At 41.7% G+C, this 24,330-nt stretch overlaps 1 protein-coding gene across 1 annotated transcript; it reads left to right on the forward strand.

The window, feature by feature from the left end:
• The first annotated feature begins 606 nt into the window (after positions 1–606).
• LOC146598737 (cytosolic phospholipase A2 epsilon-like) lies at positions 607–23,903 on the forward strand. Its single transcript, XM_085299804.1, has 22 exons — positions 607–658; positions 1,911–1,912; positions 2,646–2,729; positions 6,296–6,368; positions 7,935–8,071; positions 8,472–8,603; positions 11,258–11,298; positions 12,041–12,083; positions 12,881–12,953; positions 13,145–13,314; positions 13,445–13,531; positions 14,526–14,563; positions 15,120–15,255; positions 16,382–16,518; positions 16,935–17,157; positions 17,860–17,974; positions 18,363–18,500; positions 20,125–20,232; positions 20,886–21,077; positions 21,596–21,762; positions 22,137–22,323; positions 23,481–23,903. Exons 1-22 carry the CDS (start codon positions 607–609, stop codon positions 23,687–23,689), a joined length of 2,544 nt encoding a protein of 847 aa, XP_085155930.1. The 3' UTR covers positions 23,690–23,903.
• Positions 23,904–24,330: the final 427 nt, after the last annotated feature.

The raw sequence follows: 24,330 nt of genomic DNA on the forward strand, positions 1-24,330 counted from the left end.
TAGATGTCCTAGGGCCATAAGACGGAGTTACACATCCACCGAGACTGGGATCAAGCACGCCGTCTGATACGTGCTTAATTAAATTTAGCACACCTATTTTTGCAGAACAGCCTGCTAAAAAATCCTGCCAGGTCTGTCTCTGATGTGGACTGCAAATATTACTCTTGAGGACGGAAGAGTGGTTACAGCTTTGCTGTACCTCCTACCGCAGAGGAGCAACCTGCGTCACAGCTAGGCTGATGCTCTTGCTGCCGGACATTCGTCACACTAATGTGTGTGGGACTGCGTGGTGGATGCACAGGTGCAAACTCTCCCTTTGATCTGGGAAGCTGTGATCACCACCCCTGGTTTGGCCTGCCTGACGTACCTGCTCAGCACAAGCTCTCTCTAACTCTTCCGAAAAGCAGGTTGATGGAGTCCTGCAATCAGCTCCTCTGGACGCCTGTCAGCTGGCAGCACTATGAGAGCGATTTCTCTGAGCTCTGTGCTGGCAAACAGTCTAGTTTGTAGCTTAGTCCTCCAAGGAGGTGAAATAATGAAGAATCGCCTCTAACTATGACTGAAGAACACAGGTGTTGCYAAAGGTCTTCTACAACTTAATGAAAAATGCATTTCATCCAGCCATATAATTGCAGCTGGCACATAGAGGAAACATGCCGTCTATGCAGACACAATTCTTCACAGTCTTATGAAATAACGTAGCCTATAGCAAATATTTATTTTACCAAGTTGACCATGATAGCTGCTGATATTATTTGACATGGGAACATGCAAAGGGAAATTGAACTGGCTAGTAATAATATTTCACAATTAAGCTCAAGAATGTTCAGGAAACATCTGACATTTTGCTCATAGACAATATGCCAGGACAACAGGGAAGCCAAAAGACTTCCTCCCTGCAGAAGTTGTGTTGACCTGCTGAAGATACGGTGGCTTTTGACTGCTCTCTTTAATCCTTTTCTAGCGAGCTGTGAGCCATGCTGGTTTCCACAGTATGGGTTCGTTGGTGCTACCAGAGGTACGTGCAGCTGTCTTGCAGTGGTGGCYGGTTTGTCAGGTTTGCAGAAGAGCTGTTCCACCAGTGCACAGGATAGTGTGGAGCTGGAACCGTGTTTTGCCTCCAGTTGACAGGATTCATTGAGTCAGGCACAAGTGTTTAAATATAGCTAGATTATGGCCAGAGTCAACGCAAGCCTAGAAGTGACACAGAAATATTCAYGGGCGTGGAGCTAGGCTAAAGAAAGTCATTGCTTCAGGACTTGTTGTCTAAATAAAAAAAATAATAATAACGAGCCATAGGAAGGCAGCAAAAAAGAAAACCACTTGAGGAGAAATCCAGCCCTGCCGGACTTAGATATAAACTCTGCATGAGTGTCTCTGCTCTGCACTCCTAGACCTAGGAGAGCAGGGGTTTGTGGTATGGAAACCACCAAGCTGGCTTTTGCTACAGCCAATTTAGTCTGAGAGCAATGGCATTGTCCTTGTTTTTCCATTAGCTGTTGTGTCCTTCTTACTATCTCAAAYGACCTAAATGCAGTTAACATACTGTTGCTGCATCTTATTGCAACGCATATATTCCTGCAGGCTTTGGGGACTTGCTGAGTGAAAATACAGTGTTCAGGTAAAATGGCATCCTTCTCTTAACTTTAGCTGTAACGCTGCCATGGGCCAGTATTGCACAAAGTGACTCGAACAGCACACTTCCAGCCACTGTACAGGCAAAGCTAATTTTTGTTATTCTTATTATGACTTACTCTGCCACAGGATTCAGTTTCCTAGTGTAAGAAAATGGGAGGGGAGCCTCTGAATTTGAGAAATCAGACAGAGGTGGGGCTCTGAGTCACTTTATAAGACAGCTGCTCACCTRCATATGAGACATTTAAACCACAGGTGTCTCTGGGAGCTAGGAGATGTGAAATTGCCCTGCCACTGATAGCACTGGACACGCACGTAACAGGGACCATGACGGAGCAAAATGGCATTTTGTCTCAGGTAAGAAGGGCACAGAATAAAGCAAAGGTGTCTGAGATGTCAGCAATTGTGCTGTATGCAGTGCAAAGATGGCACTGCTTGCTTGACCTATCATTGACTATAAATGACTTTGCAGAGGAAGAAGAAAGTCAATACTTCAGGAGTTCATTATCTAAACAAACAAATAAACAAAGGTAGCAAGCCATAGGAAGGAAGAGAAAACTACTTGRGGAATAAGATCTTATTTAAAAGGTAGCCCTTTTGCACAGTTTGAATTTTCTTCGTTTCAGAACCATGATATATGTAACCTTAGAAAGAAGAACCAAATAGCACGGAGATGAGCTTCAAGGAGAAAAATTAATTACAAGGTGTCTTTTCTGGAGGCAGGTTTGCTGTCTCTTTAAGAGGCAGAGCTAGGCACAGCCTTCTTCCCTGTGTGTCACCAGAGGGTGGACCTCACCTGCCTGGTAGCCTCTGCTCAGGCTTGCTGGGGCAATCCTAATGCCAGCTGTGCCACTGGTACARCAGGGAGCATCCTTACCCACTGAGGCTCTAGGGAGGGCACTGGCCATGGGCTCTTGTTCTCTGTTTCACAGTTATGAWTTCATACCAAAGATTGCTTTTAAGAGGCAGGATGGTTTTTCCAGGGGTAGCTTTAGCCCTTCGTATTGCAGGAGCTGATCACGCAAACCAGTCCAGTAGGAGATGGASTTCTGAGGCTGCATCCTGATGGAGAACAGTGGACGTCTTCTACCAAGGTACTGCCAAGCAGARTTTCAAAAGAAAACTCTAAAAGGGACTTTTTTGCTGGAGGGGCACCAGGGTGAGAACTGATGGGTTTCACCGTCTGTTTAACAGGCTGATTAGCTACCACAGCACATCCAGCTTCCTCAGTGAAACTCTCTCCTGCTTATCATTTTAATCACTTCACTTGCCCAGTCTTGCTTCCTGTTGAAGTCTTAGTGTTGTTTTCTGTCCTTACAAGGGGAAATGAAACTTGTTTTAATGAGATCAGTATTTTTTAAAAGGGTGGGTCTGAATGGGCTTCCTGCTAAGCATGTCTTGCTAAAGCACAAGGGCAAATTTATTGCCCCTGTAAGTAATAATAGCTGTGAAACTGTGCCACTTTTACACYCACAAGGAGTATGGCACAATCTTATAGTGGCTTTTCAACACTTGATTTCCTGGGTTAAGCTGACTTCTGGCCTCTACAAGCACACAAGCAAGCACAACCTCTAGTTCCTAGGGGACTTCAGGCATTTCACATGAAATCTTTCTTCTGGGAAATCAGAGAATTAGRTTTGCTTAAAAAGGTACTTTTCCACCAATAAAATAACTCTTTATGAGGTTTGCTTGTGCCATCAGAGAGCACTTTCSGTGTTAGACAGGGTGATAGCACTTTATTCCATCTCTTTACAGCTACTGCTATACTTGACTCTGGCTCAAGAAAAAAAACAGTAATGGTTGTAAGGAACAAATGGAGCCTGCTAAATTGTCTAGGATCTCCCAGAGTATGATGGGCTCCATCTCTGCTCCTTGGACATYAGTGAATCATGGAGTTTGTAGGAGATGCGCTAGATGAGCTGGATATGATTTGTACTAATATTATTTTTGTATTGGGTGAAAAAAGTGGCACCAAACAAAGGAGTGCTCTGAGGTTCTTCTGGCTTTGTTATCKCTAGTTTATTGCCATTTATTAATAGTTAGGTACCGTCCTTTCTGTTTTGAGCTGARTTAAGATGCTGAGTAACAAGTGTTGTGCTTAGAGTTTAAGAATATTCAATCTTTTGTTGATTAGTTGAACGGAAATATATTCTAAAATGCAACTCTCTGTAGTTCAAGAATCATTAAAAGTTTAGAACAATGAACAAACCTCTAAACTTTTTTAGGTAAAACTCACACCTGTGACAGAATTAGGTTCATTATTTGTGTCTGTATGACGTTCAGTAAGATTTCCTGACTGTATTAGGGTATGTCCACATGCTTAAGTACAAGCAAGGCTTTCTTCAATCTGTGCTCCCTCTCTGATACTTTTGGGTCACCACAGACCATGAGGGTGACTCCAGGGGACACTGCTCCTTAAATTGGTTTGAGCTCTTCCAGGAGAACACCTTCTCCAAAGCCAACCACCAGCAGCTCAAGCTCTTCCTCATGTCACTCTTTTACATTCCTGGCTATAGTCATTTCTCCAGCATCCCTTTGAGGTGTAGCTCCCTTAAGATGATCTGTGCCTCCATTTTGCATTGATAATCCACAGCTACCTGCTTTTCAACAACTAGCAGGCAGCATAGCAAAAGCTTCATATGGCAAAAATAAGATCAGGGAATCTTAACAACATGCACAGGATACGAAAAAAAAAAAATTAGGCACTAAAGTATGCTCAGCACCGGATTTCTTCTTAGCTGCTTCCAGTTTTCTTCGCCTCTGTTCTGTCCTCACTGATATCTTAGCACATCAAGGTCTTAAAAGAGTCCCCTCACCTTTCTGGTGGCTCTCTGATTACTGAACATCTTCTGCCTGTACCTACCTCGTTTATATTCCCTTGGAGCTCGGTTTTAGACACAAATGCAAGTGCCTTTGATGGTCTTATCCTGAGCTAGTTTTTGTATACTTAACACTGTTGACATTCTTGATTCACATAGCCAGTCACCAAGTATGCAGCTGAGCACAGACACTGCTGCTAGCTCCTAGGACTGGCTGTTTTGGTTACTTSAATGCTACTTTCATCTCGTTCTTCATTAACCTGCTAACTGCCCCCCACCTGGACAGTATATATTAACATGCTGTTAATATAACATATTAACATGCTGTCTAACATGCTCTAGGCGACTCTTCTTGAGCGGGGGGGGGGGGTGGACTAGATGATCTTCAGAGGTCCCTTCCAACCTTATCGATTCTCTGAGTCTATATTCCTTAGCCCCAGCTGCAAGCATTAATACACTCAAGTTAAATATTACATAAGGCACCATGTAGAAATATATTTCATGGAGTCTGTGACTAGCGATGAATATTCACTTTTTTACAGAAGGTAAACCTGGCATGTTATTAACACAGAGCGTGCACCAATTGCTTCGCTTGGACAGGCTCGAACAGGGCAGAAGCCCTGCTCTCCTCTCCCGTGGTGCCTGTGTCACGTCTCCTTCTCAGTGGCACTAACGAGGTCGGCATCGTCCTAGCGTCACTTCAGGACTGGCACTGGCCCTTGTACAGTCATGGTGCAGTACGAGGGGAGTCAGTGGGCAGCATCACTACCTGTCTGCATGCCTTCAGTGCCACTAAACACCAGAACCTCTGGAGTAACGTTTTCCTACTGATTTATAGTCTAGCATATCGTGTCTCTTTCCATTCTCCGTGATTCTAAAAATGAAAGTTCAAATGGAAATAGAAAGTAAATGTATTTATTTGTTTATTTTATGGTAAAGGGATGGGGGTAGGGAGGYATCTTTTGGGCTCAAATGTGAAAACAGAACAGGAATTTGAGAGACTAAGAAGTGAAGCACAAGGCCTTAATGTAGAAAATATGGCCTAGTATGAAAGAAGGAAGCCAAAGGAAAGTAGCAAGAATTGCTTATACAGGGTCAAGTTTAAAACAATGTTTTCCCTTTCTACATGTATTTGGAGCAATGCATGGAAACTCCAGGCATGAAAGGCTCATGTTGTTCAAAACTAGAGAAAAAATTCTCACAACAAAAATTCAGAAGTGAGCTCAGCCTGAGAGAGGTGGTTGTGSTCCTGAAAATGAGAAAACACATGCTACAGTGAGTAGCACGGTGGGATGCAAAGTARAGATCTCTTCTTTTGAAGTTAACAGCTGCATGAAGATCAGAGGTTAGCATTTAATGCCGGCGAGTACTGTATGTTTAAAAGAGCTTTGATGAGAAAAAGAGATTTCATAGGCCAGGAGACTGAACATGGGTGATGACTGGATGGAAGCTAATGCACGTAATGATAATTTTATCACTTACAAAGAACTTAATGCAACTTTTTATTTTCTGCCTTAAAAATTCACCAAGTGACTACCTCTCTCAAGCTGAGTCTGAATCTTACCACTTTGCATAGCTGGATTTTTGTTGGAAAGAAAAGAACTTTCCTATGATAATACAAGTCTACATCTCATGTTACACTAGTAGAGAAACATTTCAGTCATTTAAGTTGACTTAAATATTAGTACAAAAAAATGTATTGGCCATTTTGTAATCATATAGAAAAATTTAACTGTGTAAGCTGCTTATGATTTGGATATCTCACTCCCAGGCATTTCTATCTTCTAAACATGCTGTGTACATTTAGTATTCATTCCTGTATTTTGTATTTTTTTTTTCAGATAGAATTGTCTCCATGCTACTTACTGACTATAAGAGTCATAAGAGCAAGAAATATCCACCAGGCAGATGTCTGTGAGTATCRGTAGCGATCTGCACAGTTCCTGTGACCTTCTCTGTTGGACTAGCGAGTCCTGCTCCAAGGAAAGGGGCTTTGTAGATTTCTGCTGTGGATGGAGAAAATCCCCTCACAGGCATACTATTTTCAGCAATGAGTATAGTTGTTGGTCCTGTTCTTTGTTTTAGCCATATTCTGCATGCCAGCACAGAGATGACTGTACAAGGTTTCAGCTGTAGCTATTCCACAAATTTCTCTACATCTCCAAAGGGAAAAGGGAGAGCAGTTACTGTCTTCCGAAAACAAGAACTATTGGAAGGTCTCCTGTGGTTTCCTCTGGCATATATTTATGTAACAGAAGACACAGACTGGCTRTGATAAAGCAGCAAACTCTGATGAGGAAGTAACCTTATCTCAGACTTATTATTTACTCAAAGCTTTCTTATAGATAACTAGTCCAAAGTGCCGAGAAGCACACTCTGATTCGCTGAGCGCCGGCTTTCCCAGATATAGCCCTGTTAGGAATGGCTACTTTCTGTAGGTTCATTTCTGACACCTCATGCCTGAATTATAGAAGAAGATTATAGTTTTACTTATGCAGAAATCAAGAAATATTTTTCTTTGTGTTCTTTTTTAAAGTTTTATCTGGCTAAAATCAAAGCAATCACTTTGTTTCCTTAACCCTTGTAGAAACACGGAGGTATGGTTGTCTCAAACTACTGCTTGAAGGAAAGGCTTGGAAAACTACCCTCTGCTATGTGCTGTTTGTATCTAATTTTATCCCCCTACCACTTCATTTTTCCAGATGTCTCTTGGCCTTGYTGGCTAATGTATTAGGATGCAATTCTCACAAATCTTTTCAGTCAAATTGATGTATTCTTGCAGCTTTGACCTTGTGCTTTGTTACCAACTACAACACATCTAGCACATGACCCAAATATCCTAACACAAATATCACATCTAATTTCCTTTCAAACCCATGGACAAAGTCACTATGACTTCACTAACTAGTAGTTCCTATGTATTAATTAGCCCACAATACAGTTCTTTTTTTTTCAAGCATGCACCTGTGTACAGCATTTTTCTGCTTGCATTTCTACGGTGCTAAAACTCCTCAATATTAATCTGTGTGTGTGTGTTTATTTTCTCTGTGCATTCCCTCTTTAACATTTCACTTTTCTGGTTTTGTTGCAACTGTCCCTTTTGCAAGAGCTGAAACTGGTYCCCAAATCTGAAAAATAAAACATAAACAAATTGGCAGTTCAAGTGAYGGAACAGAGAGCTGCAGAATTGGATTTTTTTTTTTTTAATTCTGGGCTAAAATGATTGATTGATGATGTGTCAGGAGAAAACTCTTTGTTTTTAATACATTTATTATTATCTCTARCTATTTTTATTCAGAGAAGAATCAGGTTCCTCTTTTTTTTCTCCATTCCTGTTACTTGAATTGTAACRTTTATGTTGGACAAATCAGGTAACATAGTGTCCCTCTTTTAGAAAACAAAGCTTCATGTTGTTCCGTTCATTCAGTCTTCTAGAGTAAATTCTCATTCTAGCTGTGTTTGTGTCTCTCTAACATGCAGTAAGCCAGACTGATTGCTACGTGAGCCTGTGGCTGCCAACTGCTTCAGCTGACAAATTTCAGACTAAAACCATCAAGAACTGCAAAGATCCAGTTTGGAATGAAACCTTCTACTTCAGAATCCAGGGTCAGGTCAAGGTACAGAGCGGAGATTTCCCTGTTAACTGTAATCTAGGGAGCAATAACCAGCTTTCATCCTTTTGCAAAGGGGACATCGGTAATTTTCTTGAGAGGCGGAAAAAGATGCAGAAATATGCAAGAATAACATGTGTCTTCACGATGTTATTCCATGCCAGGAAAGACAAGTGTATTATTCAGCCACATGTAGAATATGATCTTTGACAYGTCTTTAATCTCTCCTCATTCCTCCTCATAGGCAGATGGGTACATACAATTAATTTCCCCTCCACCTCCTTTCCTTCCTGCTCTCTTTCCTTCTTCCTACTCCTTGCAAAAGCTGAATGAAAGAATCATCCTCAGGATCTTCTACTTTGAATGAAACCTGTCACGTTTCTAAGTCTTTCCCTTTCCTTCTCAGAATGTGCTGGAGCTGCAGCTCTGTGATAAGGATGTTGTTACTGAAGATGATCACCTCTTCACAGTGTATTTTGATATAGCCAAACTTCCCCTGGGAGAACAAGTCTTCATGCACTTCAAGTGTGATGCACAGGTGAGGTCTGACAAAAGAAATGGAGTTGGTTAATAAGAACACTTTCATCTGCTTTTCTGTTTAAAATGTTATTTGCAGCATTTCTTTTTTCCTTCTTGTGAATGGATTGCCCAGCCTTRTAAAAGGAAGTTGTTTTTCACTCTGATTTGAGAAAGCCTTTTCTCTCCCGGATCCACAGGCACAGTGAAGAGTTTTGTGTTGATGTGTTTGGTCACAGAGACTAGCAAACTTGAAAAGTCTTTGCAAAGTTGTTTCTTTGCTGAGCCAGCCCCCATGGAGGATCTTAGATGAGTTTGTCCTTAGCAAYAGAAGTCACATGATGCTTTCTGTCATAACTTGTTACTTAACCTAGTAATTAGCAAGTGATGACTCTGTGATCAGAACCAAACGTCGAACCAGACTAGAATAAAAATAGTTGCTAATTATAGGCTCTGACATGGGTGTTCAAATAACRTGTCTAAATCCCATCACTCAACTTGGCAACACGAAATATTCCTGTTTAGAACATCTGGAGAGGCTTTGAAAGTTGCACTTGGAAATTTGGGGCCTGTATAGTACAGGCATTTCTAAAGTGGTAAAAGATGACTTAATGTTTCACCTYAATGTAGCTACAAAGGGTCGTCTGAGCAGAGTGCCTGGCATCAAGCCTTTGTCCAGTGTCTGACTTTGCTGCCACTACCAGTGCCGAGGTGCAGAGAGATGTGAATTTTCAGTGCTCATTTCTGTGGAGAACCTTCATGTGCTGTTAACATCTACCAAGGAGGCCAAAACAACAGCCATGGCAGTAGGACTGAAATACTCCCTGCCTCTGTAAGGTGTATGGGGCAGCTCATGTAAGGAAGGATGTCGTGTGCTACTAGGAAAACCCCCCACCCTGTGTGAACAGCTCGAGGAACACGGGTGTGTCCTCTGGCTGCTCCTCCACGCCTTGTCACCGATCTGAGCTGTGTGTAGGTCCATCACATCAGCTTTGTTGCACGTGTGGGCAGGCCCCACTTAACATGGGACTGGCTAGACGCTCGGTACCTCTAGACAGTGGGGATAGCTAACGCCCCATGTTAAGCACGGGAGCAGTGCTGCATTACACAGTAAAGGYCAGCTACGAATCTTGGGGATCTCTGCTGCCGACTGGGACAGATGAAGTCTTTGCAGTGAAAACTGTAGGTGACTTTACAGAAGTTTCCTGTGTATTTAGAAGCCTAGTACGGCACCTTGGTAGGGCTGCCCTGAAGCCTATATTTCAAGGATGTTCAGAGTCAGTCCAAAGAGAAGCAACTTCTTGAGGAAACCACTGGTCTCCCACAATATGCCTGTGACAGCAGCAATGCTGACCAACAGAAAGGTGTGGGGGTAGTCTTGGCTGCTCCTTCCAGCTGTCTGTCAACATCACTAACCACTTTGTCCCTTTACTGGCTTCCCAGGGTCTCGGCATGGTACAGTATGGCTGTTCAGCTATTAGCTGCAATTTGCCTTTCCAGAGCCTGTTTCTGAACTCCTTTTYGCCAGACAGCAAGCTCCCCTCAGCCTTGTCCAGCAACACTGGTCTTATCAGGGTGGTTTCTTTACCCAGGGACACTGGTAAATGCCTAGATAACCATGCTCCAGCAACCAAATACCAGGATCGAGCAGCCAGAGCCTGAAAGCTGAAAAGGTGTATCCCACCCTGCGGTACATTCAGGCAGTCCTTCTCCTTTTCCAGTTCCCTCCTGTTTTCTTGGTGTGTCTGTCATCCACCATTCAATTGGTTAATTAYCTTATCTACATACACCCAAACTCCTCTCTGCAGTTCATTACCTTTAAATGCCTTCTTTGAGCATTCCTTTTGCTGCGAAGCACCAGAAGAGCAGTGCKCAGACTTCCACCAGCCCTTTGACAGAGTGGAAACAATCTGCCCGTTACAATCTAACTCATTATTGTGCAGGTGATTATGGGTGGTGCATCCACTTTCATTACTGCATTTGCACAGTTACAGTAGTTAGAACTCACATTTCTGAGGCCTTCGTTATGCTTTTATCTGTACTTTTGGATGTCTTTAATGCAATAAGTACTTTTGCCCCCACTAAGCACATAATTAATGTGGAGTACAATTTCTATCTCTCTGTTCATCGCTTTTCTGCCCCATTTTTGTTTTACTCTTTCCTGCATTGTCTTCTACCAAGGAACTCTACTCTCCTCCGCTATCAGCAGAGAAGGCCTTAATGTTAGATATACGTGCTCTCAGCATGTTGCCAAACAAGCTAGTTATCCTCTTCTACAGCTGCTTTGTAGGTCACCAGTTCTTCTTGCACCAGAAGGATTCAACAGCTCCTAGCAGGAGATCTTCTTTATCTTCCCACAGGTGGATTCAGTTTGAAACAGCATCTCACTCTGGTCTGTTCATTAGGCATCAGGGGCCCCCAGCAGAAGCAGGCAAGCTCACTTCTTTTCTGTGTAAAATCCTGCTATTACTGACATCCAGAATCTTTGTATCAAAAAATAACYTTGAGGCTGGAGCTACACACGAGCGAAAGGACAGGTGTTTGGATTTTGCGTACTCTGCCAGTCGTGAATAGTGCACGCACACCCACCTTATGAGAATGGGAACTTGCATTATGAAAGCTTCCAGTAAACTAGTGACAAATACTTATTCCCCTCTTTTTAAAATATTTTTCCAGAGAAAAGAGGAGCTGGAGGTTGGATTTGCACTGGATAATATGTGAGTAAATGTTCAAAAGTAACATAATACGCAGCAAAAAATCCCCAACAGAGGCATGAAATAATCTAATATAATTGTCCAGAATACATTGTTCCTTGCTAATATTGACAACAAACGTGGTTTTCCATGGAATCTGTGGTATGTGCTGTCTGACTAATTAGTGCATGCCTGGATGATCTTCCACGAACTCCAAGCATACAGGGAGAATTCCCTAAAATCTCGAGGAGGGTGTGGGGGGAGGTATTTTTTTTCTCTCCTGTGTGTTAGTTAAGACCAGATTACTGGGACTGATGTTCATTCTAGTTTCCTGGATTGACTTTGAAATTAGCTGGGGGTTTGTCTCCCTTTCTGGCATAACAGTATGCTGAAATAATGCACTATATTTTGATCTAGAGCCCTTTCTGTCCAGTCACTGGACAAGCTGCAATTCTGGAAAAGCTGGAGTCGTTGAAGTCATCTACAGGCTCAGCTTGGGGCTTAGTAGAAATTCACTACATGGTTTGGCCCTATAGCACTTTTATTTTGCTGAGCTCCAGGACTGGAATAGCCAGTATCATGATGATTGTGCCTTGACAGTAAGCAGTGAGGAGTCTTGTACTGCAGTTCTCCTGGATTTTTTYCCTTGGATTCAATACACAGCTAAAAAAAAAACAAGATCAAAATCAAGAGAAGAGTGTGACTCATGAATTATACTGTAATTATACTGAGTTATTAAAAATGTAATTTTCTTTCTGTTTTGTAGTTCAGGCCCTCCAGAAACCATCATTACTAATGGAGTACTAGTGGTGAGTGTTTCATTTTGTCATCTCTCTTGTCCTATTGCCACACTTCTTCCAYTTGACTCACAGTCATCATGCCAACRTACTTTTTGAGTAAACRAGGCTGGCAYTGAAACAACGTGATTTCCCTCTTCATCATCTGCCTCAYGATACATCCTTATGTGTGTCACCTATGGAGAAGTTGTGACTGGAAGAGCTGTAGGATTCCCCACACTAGTGTTCCTCCGATATTGCAAAGACAACACAAGGGAGTGATTTAGATATGAATCGTATCCTACCAGGTACCTTACCGTGAAAGACAGAGGTGGGGGTAGTTGTGAGCTGTCCCTTGGATATTGTTGCTCCAGAACTCCCCATATTGCCAAAGAGACGGGGCTTATCCTGTCCCGCGTGCACACCATTTCCTGCGTTCAGACCTGCACACAAGGACTTTCTGACCATGGCACTTCCTCCTTGATTAGCTTTGTTTCCTCAGTATTTTTGTTTAAATTAGTCCTTTGCATCTCTGCACTCTAAGCTGTTATTTAGCTTGCCCTTACTCGCTCCGTTGTGCAAGCCCTGTTCCTCCACACCACTGCCACCTGCCTTGCRGTGGCTGCATCTGATTTCTCAGAGATTTCCCTTCATTTCAGACGGAATCTGAGAGCAAGACTGCCATTAAGGGATCAATTTTTCTCAGGAAGCTAAGTGCACGGCCTATAAAGTACTCATATCAGCAGTAGCAGGTTATAGAGTAGGAAACATGATCTCAAACTGAAAATTTCCCTGTCAGAAAGTATTTTATTGTTTCATTTCTCTTACAGTCTCGCAAAATATGCTGCTTGGAAGTTCAAGTGGTTGAGAAGAAGAAGAAAAAGCAGAAGAAATCTGCATCAGGTGAGGTTATTTCTCTTTCAGCTGTTTTTAAATCATGAGACGCTAATGCTATGCAATTGGCCAGTCTTGTCGAAAAAATGAAGAAAACCCCACCCAAAACAGAAAATAGCCTCCTAAAAGATTTTGTAACTACTTTTATTTCTAGACAGATAACAAAATTGTTTTCGGTCTGCTTTTTATCACTTATTTAGAAAAAGAATTCCTCTTCAAAGTGAAGGGGTCTTATGAGGGCACCCAAGACATCACACTGGGATCCGACCTCGTCTTTAGCTCCGCCGCTCCTGCCACTTTCCACTACGCCAAATATAAGCAGCCAGCACTGGATGTTACGCTACCAGGGAAAAAACCTCATTCCTCCACTGTATGTTTTAACTGGACTTAATAAAATAGACTAATGGCACRTAATATAATGTGCACAATAGTAACATTAATCTCTCTCTGTGGAAGGAGAGGAACGTTTCTGACAATATAAACTTTGATATATTTTTCAGCACTCCTGTTTGTATGRTAGAAAAGCAGGCTCCCCAAATGTGGAACTTCATTCCCTTCCAAGTGGAAAAAAAATGATCTTAGCAGAGGTGAGTGCCCGCTGTTGTGTGGGAGAGGTTAAGAAATCTGAGTGTTGAAGTTCGCATCTTCAATAATTTGTACAGTCCCTTGGAGCCCCACGTCCAGCTCTTTGCTGTCCTTRGCAGTGTTTCTCCTTGCCTTAGAGGAGACTGGTCTCACTCCAGTACAGACTGGTGAYTCTGTGCATGGGATTGGGGGGCCCAAGCTCATTGCGCTGATGTGGTTTAATGGGAATAGTGAGTCTGAAGAGCAGAGACCTCAGTTTCTTCCTTAGGAGACTGGGAATTTTCCTGACTTACTTGACGATTTTGAAATGCTCTGATGATTGCCAGGCACTTTCTGATGCTGAAAGCRTGCAAACAAAAATGCCAAAATTATATAAAATGGTGATCATTAGGTGATAAAGCCAGGCTGTATCTTGCYCTGTTTGGATGGGTGCAGGTGTATGGGGAATCTTGTCATGCTGTCCTGATCTTACTTTATGCTTGATGTGGAGGCACTGCTGCTCCCCTCCTCTCACGCCCGTGGGGCACCCGAACTAACAGTGGAAGCAGTACCATGCTCTGTAAAGCACCTTTAGATCCATGGTTAAGCAAAATACTTACAGAATCAAAGGATTACTGTTGTTGTGGAGTATAAACCACAGAAAGTGAAAAGCAAATGCTGATGTGTACAATAGTGATGCCTTTATCCCTGCTGTCCTTCTTCTGATAGCCTGAGAGAGGTGATGTTTATAGGGAGGGATAACGTATTAATTATAATTACTTTTCTCTGTAAACAGCAGACGTGTCAAGACGTTTACTAGAAAGCGCTGGGAATTACTGAACTGCTTCCCTGACAACAGTCTATCGCGGGCAGCTCACGTAGGCTGCTGGGTTGTTCAGAGCCCCTGATTTGCCGAGATTGCTAGGATAGCGCATGATTAAATTCCCTCTGAGGCTGAAGGGGAGGAATGCTCAAGCTGATTATCACACTTAGGCCTCTCCCATTCTTGCCTTCCAGGATAAAGGGTTTGATYTACATGCGAAGGCAGAAGACTGGTAAGAGATCTGTACACTCTTGGAGCACTGAAAACTGAAGCTGTATGTGTAAAAGTAACAAGACGCGTCAATAATCCATACGGATACAGGAATGATGCATAAAATAGAAGAAATAATATCATTAGCYGATTATCTTTGCATGACTCTGCTGACTTTATCCTCAGCACAGTYTTTAAGCTTTTCTGTAGCACAGTGCAGTTGATCATCTAGTATTATTGATCATGAAGTAGGCATACTTTGTGGCCTATTTCCACATAAAAGTAAGAAACTTTTCATACAGCTGTCAGTACTGGTTAAAATATGACAAAATCCAGCCAGTAGATCCCTCAGAAATTAACTGCAGGAAAGACTTTTCTTAAGTTTTCTATTGATAACTCCTTAGAAATTTGGCAGTCCYATCCCATCATTCTTGCATGCAGCACTGTGTATGTGTTTGGGAGTGTGGGAAAGAATCTTCCTTTAATTGCAATGCTTTGTGGAATTGGTTGATTGTAAATTTTGAGATTTTCCATCAATAATAAAAAGGAATATTCCTTTTTCCTGATCTCTGCTCCAGCCCAGACCACCTTGATATTCGTTTAGGATTTGACCTTTGTGCAGAAGAGCAAGATTTTCTACGTAAAAGGAAGAAGTGTGTTGCTGCTGCTCTGAAGAAGGTCCTGCAGCTGGAACAGGATCTGCTGGATCATGAGGTCTGTAGGGCAAACATTCAAAACATCTAATGAGTGTTTAGCAGTGGGAACACCTTATATGATACTGAATATTCACTATATCCACAGCTTGGGTAGTCGAGAGGTACCATGGAATAAGCATGACTTGCACTCACTTGCCCTTCTGTTCTTTACATCAGCTGCTGCTGTTGTCTAGACCTTCCCCTCCGCTTTCTCCAAAACATCTGTTTTAGTCCCCACAAGACCTACCTTGGCTAAGTCGTGAAATCTTCGTATCTCTCTCCTGTTTGCACCTCACTGTCATGGGAATGAAGGGTCCCAGATAATCCAGTTTGTTCCAGTATTCTATGATTTTCTCCTCCCTCTGTCCTGTCACCATCCCAGTCCAGATGTATGACTTTTCTTCTAGTGCCATTTTCCCTTTGTCCTGCACCTCCCCATGTTTCTGCAAATCCTGTTAAGAAGAGAAAATTGGTACAGTTCCTCAAGGATCTGTATCCTCCCTTTTCTCATTTGACCCACTTTCTCATGCTCTTTTACTTGCTGTCCTCCGACCCTTTCACAGGTTGCTACAGTTTGAGTTGGTAAAGTTCCTTACCTTTTTTTCTCTTTGTTACCACTTTACTCTTCTCTGCATAAATGCTCCTGGGCTATGGCTTCTTTTCCTTCCCGGTTCAATTATTTTCTGTTTTTTTCCTTTCTTCTCACCCTTCTTCCCCAATCTTTACTCTATCATTATCATCCCTGTTGATAATCCTTCCTCTTTTTCCTTAGACCTGTGAGATATTGTTTTTCTTTCTACCTTTACAACTGATGCTTTCTATCTTACTGTTTCTTTCTTCTTTGATGACTGTATATTCTTCTGTTTTGAACCAAACTTCTGTATTGAACACATTCAARAGAAGTGTCAGTATTTAATTAAAAATTGCTATTACTATTATTCCTGACCTTCTTTATAAAATAGATGGTATATTTGGTTCAGTTGAAACCAAATGGAAAGAAGTCTGTTTAGGCATGTGCGATGTGCAAGTTTGTGCTGTCCTGCTTTAGGCTTTGTGTAGTAGGAGGTCTCCGTCGAGAGCCCGGCGTCCCACTCCAGGTCTGCCTGTTGGTTTACTCCCGCCTTTTCTGTGTGTGTGTTACTCAGAYCCCAGTGGTGGCGATCATGACAACAGGAGGAGGGATGAGATCTTTGACTGCACTGTATGGCAGTCTGYTGGGCCTCAAGAAGCTCCATCTCTTAGACTCTGCTACCTACTTGACTGGCTTGTCCGGTACAACATGGTGAGTAGGACTGAGCAGCTCTTCCCATAAATCTTCTTCGTGACACAAATGCACCAAAGGAGGTTAAAGCTTACATCCAGCCAACCTCTAACACCTTCTTGATAGACCTATTTTTTGATCTACCTTCTCTTGACAAATTGAAATCTTTTCATGGGACGAAGGCACACGATTTGCAACAGCATGAAAACAAGGATCTTAAAAAAAAATCTTATGGAAAAATGTTCAAGTTGTTTTGACAAGGAATATCGATTTTAAAGGGGAACATGATAGTTTCTTTGGGAACACATAATTTAAGAYAGAAAACTTTTACTGAACTTTAAATCAAGAACTTAAAACAGAAACATCAAATGTAGCTGTTGCCTAATTCAGACCCCCCCYTTTTTTTTTCCTCTTCAATATGTATTTCTTTTTCCTAGGACTATGTCAAACTTGTACAGAGATGCTGACTGGTCACAAAAGGATCTTGATGAGCAAATCAGCGAGGCTCGAAAGCATATGACAAAATGCAAAATAAATTCTCTTTCCATGGAGTATCTGAAGTATTACAAAAAGCAGCTGTGTCAACGGAAAAGAGAGGGCCGCAAGACAACTTTTATAGATCTCTGGGGGCTTGTCCTRGAATCTTTGTTACATGATGGGGTACAGTATGCCATAAAGCAGAGTTTACAATTTTGTGAAAAATAATTTCTGGAGATAAGACTTTCATTTTTGTTCTGAGAAAAGCAGTTTGTTATGCGATTCTGTATGTATGCATGTGCACAGTCATTTTCAAGGCATTTGGTGGCAGTATTTTAGATATCCATCCATAGTGGAAAATATAATTCTTGCTTGTGAGGTTTTGGATAATTTTTTTCTGAGAAAACTCCAGAATTAACATTTTTGAAAAAAACACAGTTGTTTTACATCAAGAGTTACTGACATAGTCTGCAAGTATTTTGTTTAGAAGTAACAAAATTACAGTATCTTAGTGCCTATGAAAGAGAGTAACATGGTCTGCAAACTTGTGAAATACATGTGAAARGTTTGCATAAAGTTGCAGTGTAACACATTAAACTAGTTTTTAGCATAAGTATTGCTTTCTGTCCTTGACCATTTCCTTCCATTTTCATGTTAAGGGGTCATCAGATAGTCTAGGATAAATAGTTGTCAATAGGTTGCAGGTATTTCTGTAACAAGAGTCTCACAGGAACTTGGGAAAATAGGAAACTTTTCAAATAATATAAACTCCACACATGTTATACATTAAAAGGCAGGAATTTTACGGCCATTCAAGTTCAGATGCAGAGAAATCATTTCTATGGTAATTTTTGTCATAATGTAATCATCTTTCTGGAATTACAGAAAGACAACCATAAACTCTCAGATCAGCAACGAGCCATTGACCGTGGTCAGAACCCATTGCCTATTTATACTGCAGTCAATGTCAAGAACAACTATAGCACTCTGGATTTCAAAGGTAATTACGAGATTTCTGAGAGTCATTTGTCTTTATATTTAAAAGGGTCGATCTGAGGACGGTCTCTTTAGTTTGAAGAGGAAAAAAAAGCTACCTCAATTAAAGACCAGGACCTCAGCTGATGTATATTGACAAAATGTCTTTGAGTTCAGGCGAAATTTTGACCTTTTATGCAGGGTATTCAAAAATATTTCAGAGACTTTTCTTATTCACTGGTTTTCATTTGTACCRCACTCATAATTCATTGCTATTGGTCAAAAATATTAGATTGAGTTGTAGAAATCCTTTTCCTTTTTAACTCCTTTTATTCTCATGACAACATCATTTTTGCCTRCAGCCAAGGGGCCATAGTGAAACATTGTTCTTTTCTTTATGCCCCTTCTTACAGAATGGGTGGAATTCACCCCTTATGAGGTGGGATTGCCAAAATATGGAGCCTTTGTTCGCTCTGAGGATTTTGGCAGTGAGTTCTTCATGGGTCGGTTGATGAAGAAGCTCCCTGAATCCCGGATCTGCTTTTTGGAAGGTAAAATTATTGTCTTGAAACCATCTGCATAATTCTTTTTATTTGTGAGATACGTAAATCAAGAACGAATAAAGCACTAGTGCATGGCTGGCAGGGCAGTTTCATTGGAGAGAATAAATATCTCTTCTCTGAGTTAATACTTAGTATCATAAAATCAGTTTGCTGTRAAAAAAGACAATTCAAAGTGACAAATAATCATTTTGATTTTTAAAGTTATTTTTGAATAACAGTATAGTATTAATGTCAGCCCAATAGCAAAATCCAGGCCCCTGGCAATCCATGATTCAGGTCATGCTACTCCAAAAAAAGCGATCTCCAGAGCAGTTTCAAACTCGCTGTCTCCAGCCTGTCTCATAGTCTTGTGTATGYTGCCTGTAGACAGTTCACATGGGCCTGCCTGCTAACTCACTAACAAACCAAGGTATGTTTGAACTTACCAGGACCTGCCTGCTCTGCAAAGTCTGCTTTGGCCACACCAGCTCCAATCTCCATATAGCCTGGGCGAGATTGGAGGGAAAACAGTATAGTCATATTCAAAAATATTTTTGCTATTGACATAAGAGTGTGGATTTCAAGATTCACATCCAGAATATAATCCTGAAGCAYAGCCTTATGCAGAGCTCTAAACTGAGACACCAACTATATAACATTAAAGCAAAAGTGTGTAAAAAATGCATTGCATATTGATCAAAYAATGTTCTGCAAGAAAACTACAGCAAAGGTCTGTAGGTAATCATTGAACAATGCCTTATTTCTTTAGAATCTAAGATGCTGTATGTAATTATGTATCCCAAAGTTTTCCAGACATAGGGACAAAATGATAATTTTGGTAATTTTGGAAATACAGCCTTCTCTTTGTCTGGCTACTTGAGTTAGAGTTAGGGAAAAAACATACTGTTCTAGTGAATGTACATACATTTGCACTTCCTGAATGAAAAATCAGTGAGAAATTGTGCCATAAGGAATAACCAGAGAAATTGTTTCCCAAGCTCCAAAATATGTGGTCAAAACGGTTCYGTTGGTGTTAACAGGCTTATTCTTAGAAAGGGAAATCTAGAAATGGAGAGGATGGGCCTTGCAGTCTGCAGATGTGGGCTGTGTTCCTTTGAGGGTGTGTAAAAGAGAGGAAAGTTCCTTACATCTGCACACAGGGACAGAGAGAAGTATTTACTAAATCAGCAATTTGGAATAGGGCAGAGACAAATGTATGCACAAAATAGAAGAAATGGAAAAAGTTCAAATGAAAAGGAGACAGATCATATTGTAGCTAGCTCCTTGCCAAGTATAATTCCCCACCAAATCTTTCAGATTGCAAATTTTCATCCTTTTTTGTTTATACAAATCTTGTAGTTTTTTTTCCTGGAAACTAATTTCTTTGAATCAATCACATGAATTCAAAAACATCTCACCTTTCATTACAAGAAAATATATCCATCCCAAAATACCATAAGACAAAATCTGTATGCCAAAATAAGTTCTAAAAGCCAGCAGCCAAATTTAAAGGGCAGAGCATCCATTTAAAACATGCAAAAGAAAAACATAAAACTCATGAGTTTTATTTCGTAACAGTTTTCAGCTTCATGATATGTGAACATTTGAGCTAGAGAATTCTTTCCTTTTACAGGCATGTGGAGTAGTTTATTTTCATTGAATGTGTTATATATCTGGAATTTGTCCCATTCGTCAGAGGATTTCTGGCACAGGTGGACCCAGGACAAAATCGACAATATAGGTGAGTTACCATACTTTTTCCTTRAAGTGTATTTATTGTTAGATAAATTTAATGTTAGATAAATCATCACATYCATCTGCTATGTGACATGTGCACAGTATATTTGGCATTTTATTTTACGTGCTGCCTTAAAGGCCACAGTGCCTTTGTAGAAGGAATTGGATTACAAGTTCCATATTGTAAAGCATACTTGGACGGTCCATGGATCCAGCCCTCTGATYGACATGTTCATGAAGGGCTCAGCATCGATTTTGGCAAAAGAGTAAAATGTTCAGGAGCAATAAAGTTGATTTGCAAATGATTAATAAAGCCCAAAAGATTTCAGCTCCGTAGAGGAGTATGGAGCTACTCTACCAGAAATAAGTACAACAGTTGTCCTTTTCCAAAGCCTGCCTTCAGTCTGTTYCAGGACTATGTGGATGTCTGGTGCAGAGTTTCACCAACTGACTGATGCTGGGTCATGTTTTCTGTCCAGATCTGGACTACATAAAGAAATTTCATTTTCACTTTCATTTTTTTCAAAGTGCTCATGAAGTCTTTCCATCCCACGCCTTTGAAACACGTAAAACACTGATTTTKATTAGTTATTTTTTATATTCATCAAGCTTGCCCTGTTCCAAGCAGGTGAAACTTAACAGTCTTTCAWTGTGCAGAGGAAGAGCCTCTTCTACCTCTAAAGCCCCACGAGCTGAGGACTCGGCTGTTCACCCCGCCTGGCCCCCTCGGCAGTGCTATTCGTGGTGCCCTTACAGACCGCCTCTCCGTCGCCCAGGAGCACAACTTCCTAAAGGGCTTCCAGATGCATAAAGACTACCTTGAGAACAAGCACTTCTGCAGATGGAAAGGTAAGCGGTGAGAAAATCAGGAGAAGACCAATGTGCCCTGGGAGAGAATAAACAAACAAAACAAAAYAGAAACCCACGTTCAGTCTCAAACCTGTTTTCCAAGGTCCAAGACCATGTCTAGACAATTAGATCTGGGAGTTGTGGTATACTGGGATGTAGCATGCAGCAGAGCAGAGCCCGTGCCCGTGCTGCATCAGTGGTATAAGCCTCCTTGGGCAGCGCTGCGGGGTGCTGACGATGGTCCTGACTTTCCCTGCGCAGAAGAGACGATCAGTGGATAGGCACAAGAAACCCCCTTCGCAAACATTGCCGTGGCTCGTCCAAACCTGAGTGTGGTGGGAGCAGGGAAGGCAGAAGAGCAGGGACCCAGCAAACCCCCTGCCTAGAGGGGCTCTACAGTCATGGTGTAAGGGAGGAAAACAGGCCGGCACAGCTGGAGGGTGAGAGCTGAATGACCATGTTGTCTTAGATAGGTTTTGCACTGTTTCACTTTCAGTAGGAAATATCTTTCCTTTTAGATACTGTGTTAGACTCRTTTCCCAACCAGCTGACAGAGTCAGAAGAATATCTGTCTCTAGTCGACACAGGATTTTTCATCAATACAAGCATCATGCCRCTTTTAAGACCAGAGAGAAAGGTGGATGTCATCCTGCACTTAAATTACAGTGCTGGATCTCAGATACAGGTGAGAGAATTTGAAGTAGTCTGCATTTCTTCCCTAAAAGCCATATATCTGGAAGCTTTGAACACTTGGGTGCTTGCTCAGGTATTGCTCCTACTAAGTCTTRACCACTAGCATTTTTAGCTTAAGGCTACAGTGCAATTCCTCATTTATAGGCTGTACACATTCTCATTTATTTTTCTTGTATGATGACAGCGTTTTGTTCTAAGAACTCAGGCAAAGCAAATCCCTTGTCTCCACTGATGCAGTGTTTTTCAGTAGGGGTTCAGAGCTCTCTCACAGCCAGCCTGAGAAAATTTCTCCTTTGTTGATGTACTCCAAGAAGTCCTAGGGCGAGCTCCTCCTCTAAATCTTAGTATTGCTGTTTTTTGATCCAGGCTTTGGACCAGACCTGTAAGTACTGCTCAGATCAAGGAATCCTCTTTCCCAAGGTGGAGTTGAATGAAGAAGACAGGAAAAAGCTAAAGGAATGTTACCTCTTTGAAGGGTCTGAGACTCCAGGAGCTCCAATATTGCTATTTTTCCCACTGATTAAYGATACCTTCCAGAACTACAAAGCACCAGGTAAGTAATCAAGCGTGTAAGAAAAAGACTGTCAGCATGGCCAGCCTATTAAAGGAATAAATYTAATTCTCCAACTCCTAAAAATCACTGTTGGCTCATTTCAATACATCAAACAGTCCGTTGCCTAAGGTTATCTTTTTTACATTTTTCCAGTAAAAGAGATTACACTTGTCCCTGCATKTTTTCCTTTATCTTTTCCCACAAAGTTTCTTCATAGTTAAAATAAACTCTTGTCAATAAAATGAGTAAAATCTGTAAGTTTTTGACTAGACTGTATACTAAGAAAAGCTTCCCTTTTTCTTTAGTAGACCTTTTTGTTTTAAAGCTGRCCTTTAATACCAATTTAAAACAGATTGAAGCATTCTACTGTGCCTTTTAGGTGCTGCAGCTTCTTTTTATTATGAATTAATCTACTCACTGTCAGGATTCATTTTTCCTCTCCATAAGTAGGATGTCCTTTCCTTTTGATGGCTCAATGTTTCACCTGTTGTGGCTCATTCTGGGGCTGCCACTTTCCTTTCGCTTCCATTTTCTTTCTTCAACTCCTTTAACTTGCAATGAGTATCCTTCTCATTTGAGTCACATGCATGTGAAGTCCTCCTGGCCTGTCCTGAGCAGACACTCAGCATGTATCTGTCTGCTCTGCAGTACTAGGGTGTCATTGCAGCTCATCATGGAGCTGATGTGACCAGCTTTGACCTACCATCTTTAGCAAGTGCCAGCCTCACAGCTGTAGCAAGATGGCACCTAGCCTGKGCTCAACTGCTTGAGTACTCAAGTTCCTCAGTCAAATTTCCTGCCATGATCAAACTATTTCAATCCCCAGACTAATTAGGTTGCAGGTAACTTTGGTATAGCCATATGAGCTACAGGCACACCTGAAAACTGCAGTGTAGACCCATGTAAGAGGAATAATCAACATCCTTGTCCCCTAGTCAGGTGAAGCATTTGATACCCCTCTGAGCCAGGGACTGAGCTGCTTGTTTGAAAAAGAAATATTTATTTAAAAAAATAATTTTAAAAGCCCAATAAGACTGATGTGGATCACGAACTCTCTGGAGAGGGACATCTCCTTTTCCTTCTCTGGTAGAGTTTACTTGCCGATAACCAGAGCAATTGCCATCCCACAGCCATGGTTTGTTATGCATTTCTCCTAGGTCAGAAGCGCTCTGAGTCAGAGATGGAGGATGGCAAAGTTGATCTCTATGGCTGCTGTTCCCCTTACTCAACATACTCAGTCAAATACACTGAGAAGGTGTATGATCGTCTGGTTCGGCTTGGTGAATACAACATCCTGAATAATGAAGATCTCATTATGCAGGCCTTGCGCACAGCAGTGGAACGGAAAAGGCAGAAAAAGAAATAAATCACCATTCTGCTTCTCAGACAAGGGAGGCTGCTGCTGTGTCCCTTAACCCACKGACAGACTGATGCTCCTTAAGATAGGCCAGCAGGCTTCAGCAGATTCCTGTTCAGCCCCATGAAGTGGCAATCTCTGATGAACAAAAAAGAGATGGAAGAGAACTCTTTTTTTTCCCAAAGAATTTCACTGCAACGATTCATTGCAATCCAGCCGGAATAATGGAGTACCATTCACTGTATGGTACTGAGCTGGGACAGCTGTGAGGATGAAGATGCTAATTGCCTTCAGAGTGTTTGAAATGTTTAAGTCTAATGTATCCAGGCCAGATAACATTAAAAATATATTTTATTTACATGGCTTGTGTTTTGTGTTAATGAGATGGTGGCATGGCAAGCAGCAGTCTGTGGGCCAGGGCTGTGACCTGTGCCATGGCACACTGTAGAGAAGCATTTAGAGAAAGAGAGGCATGCGTCATATGGGACCCTGGGGACACTGGTCACCTCAGAGTGGTGGCTTTGGGTGGAGAAGGAGGAGGTGCTGGCCCAGGGTACCAGGTTGACAGAGGCAGCAAAAGAGTGCTGATTAAGGGCTCCGCTGCTTGACTGCCACACTCCTCCTTGTACCTCTCTACCTGCTTCTGGGCT

This window comes from Rhea americana, unplaced genomic scaffold (genome assembly GCF_003343005.1).
Source record: "Rhea americana isolate MKP2758 unplaced genomic scaffold, rheAme1 scaffold_155, whole genome shotgun sequence".
Taxonomy (NCBI): domain Eukaryota; kingdom Metazoa; phylum Chordata; class Aves; order Rheiformes; family Rheidae; genus Rhea; species Rhea americana.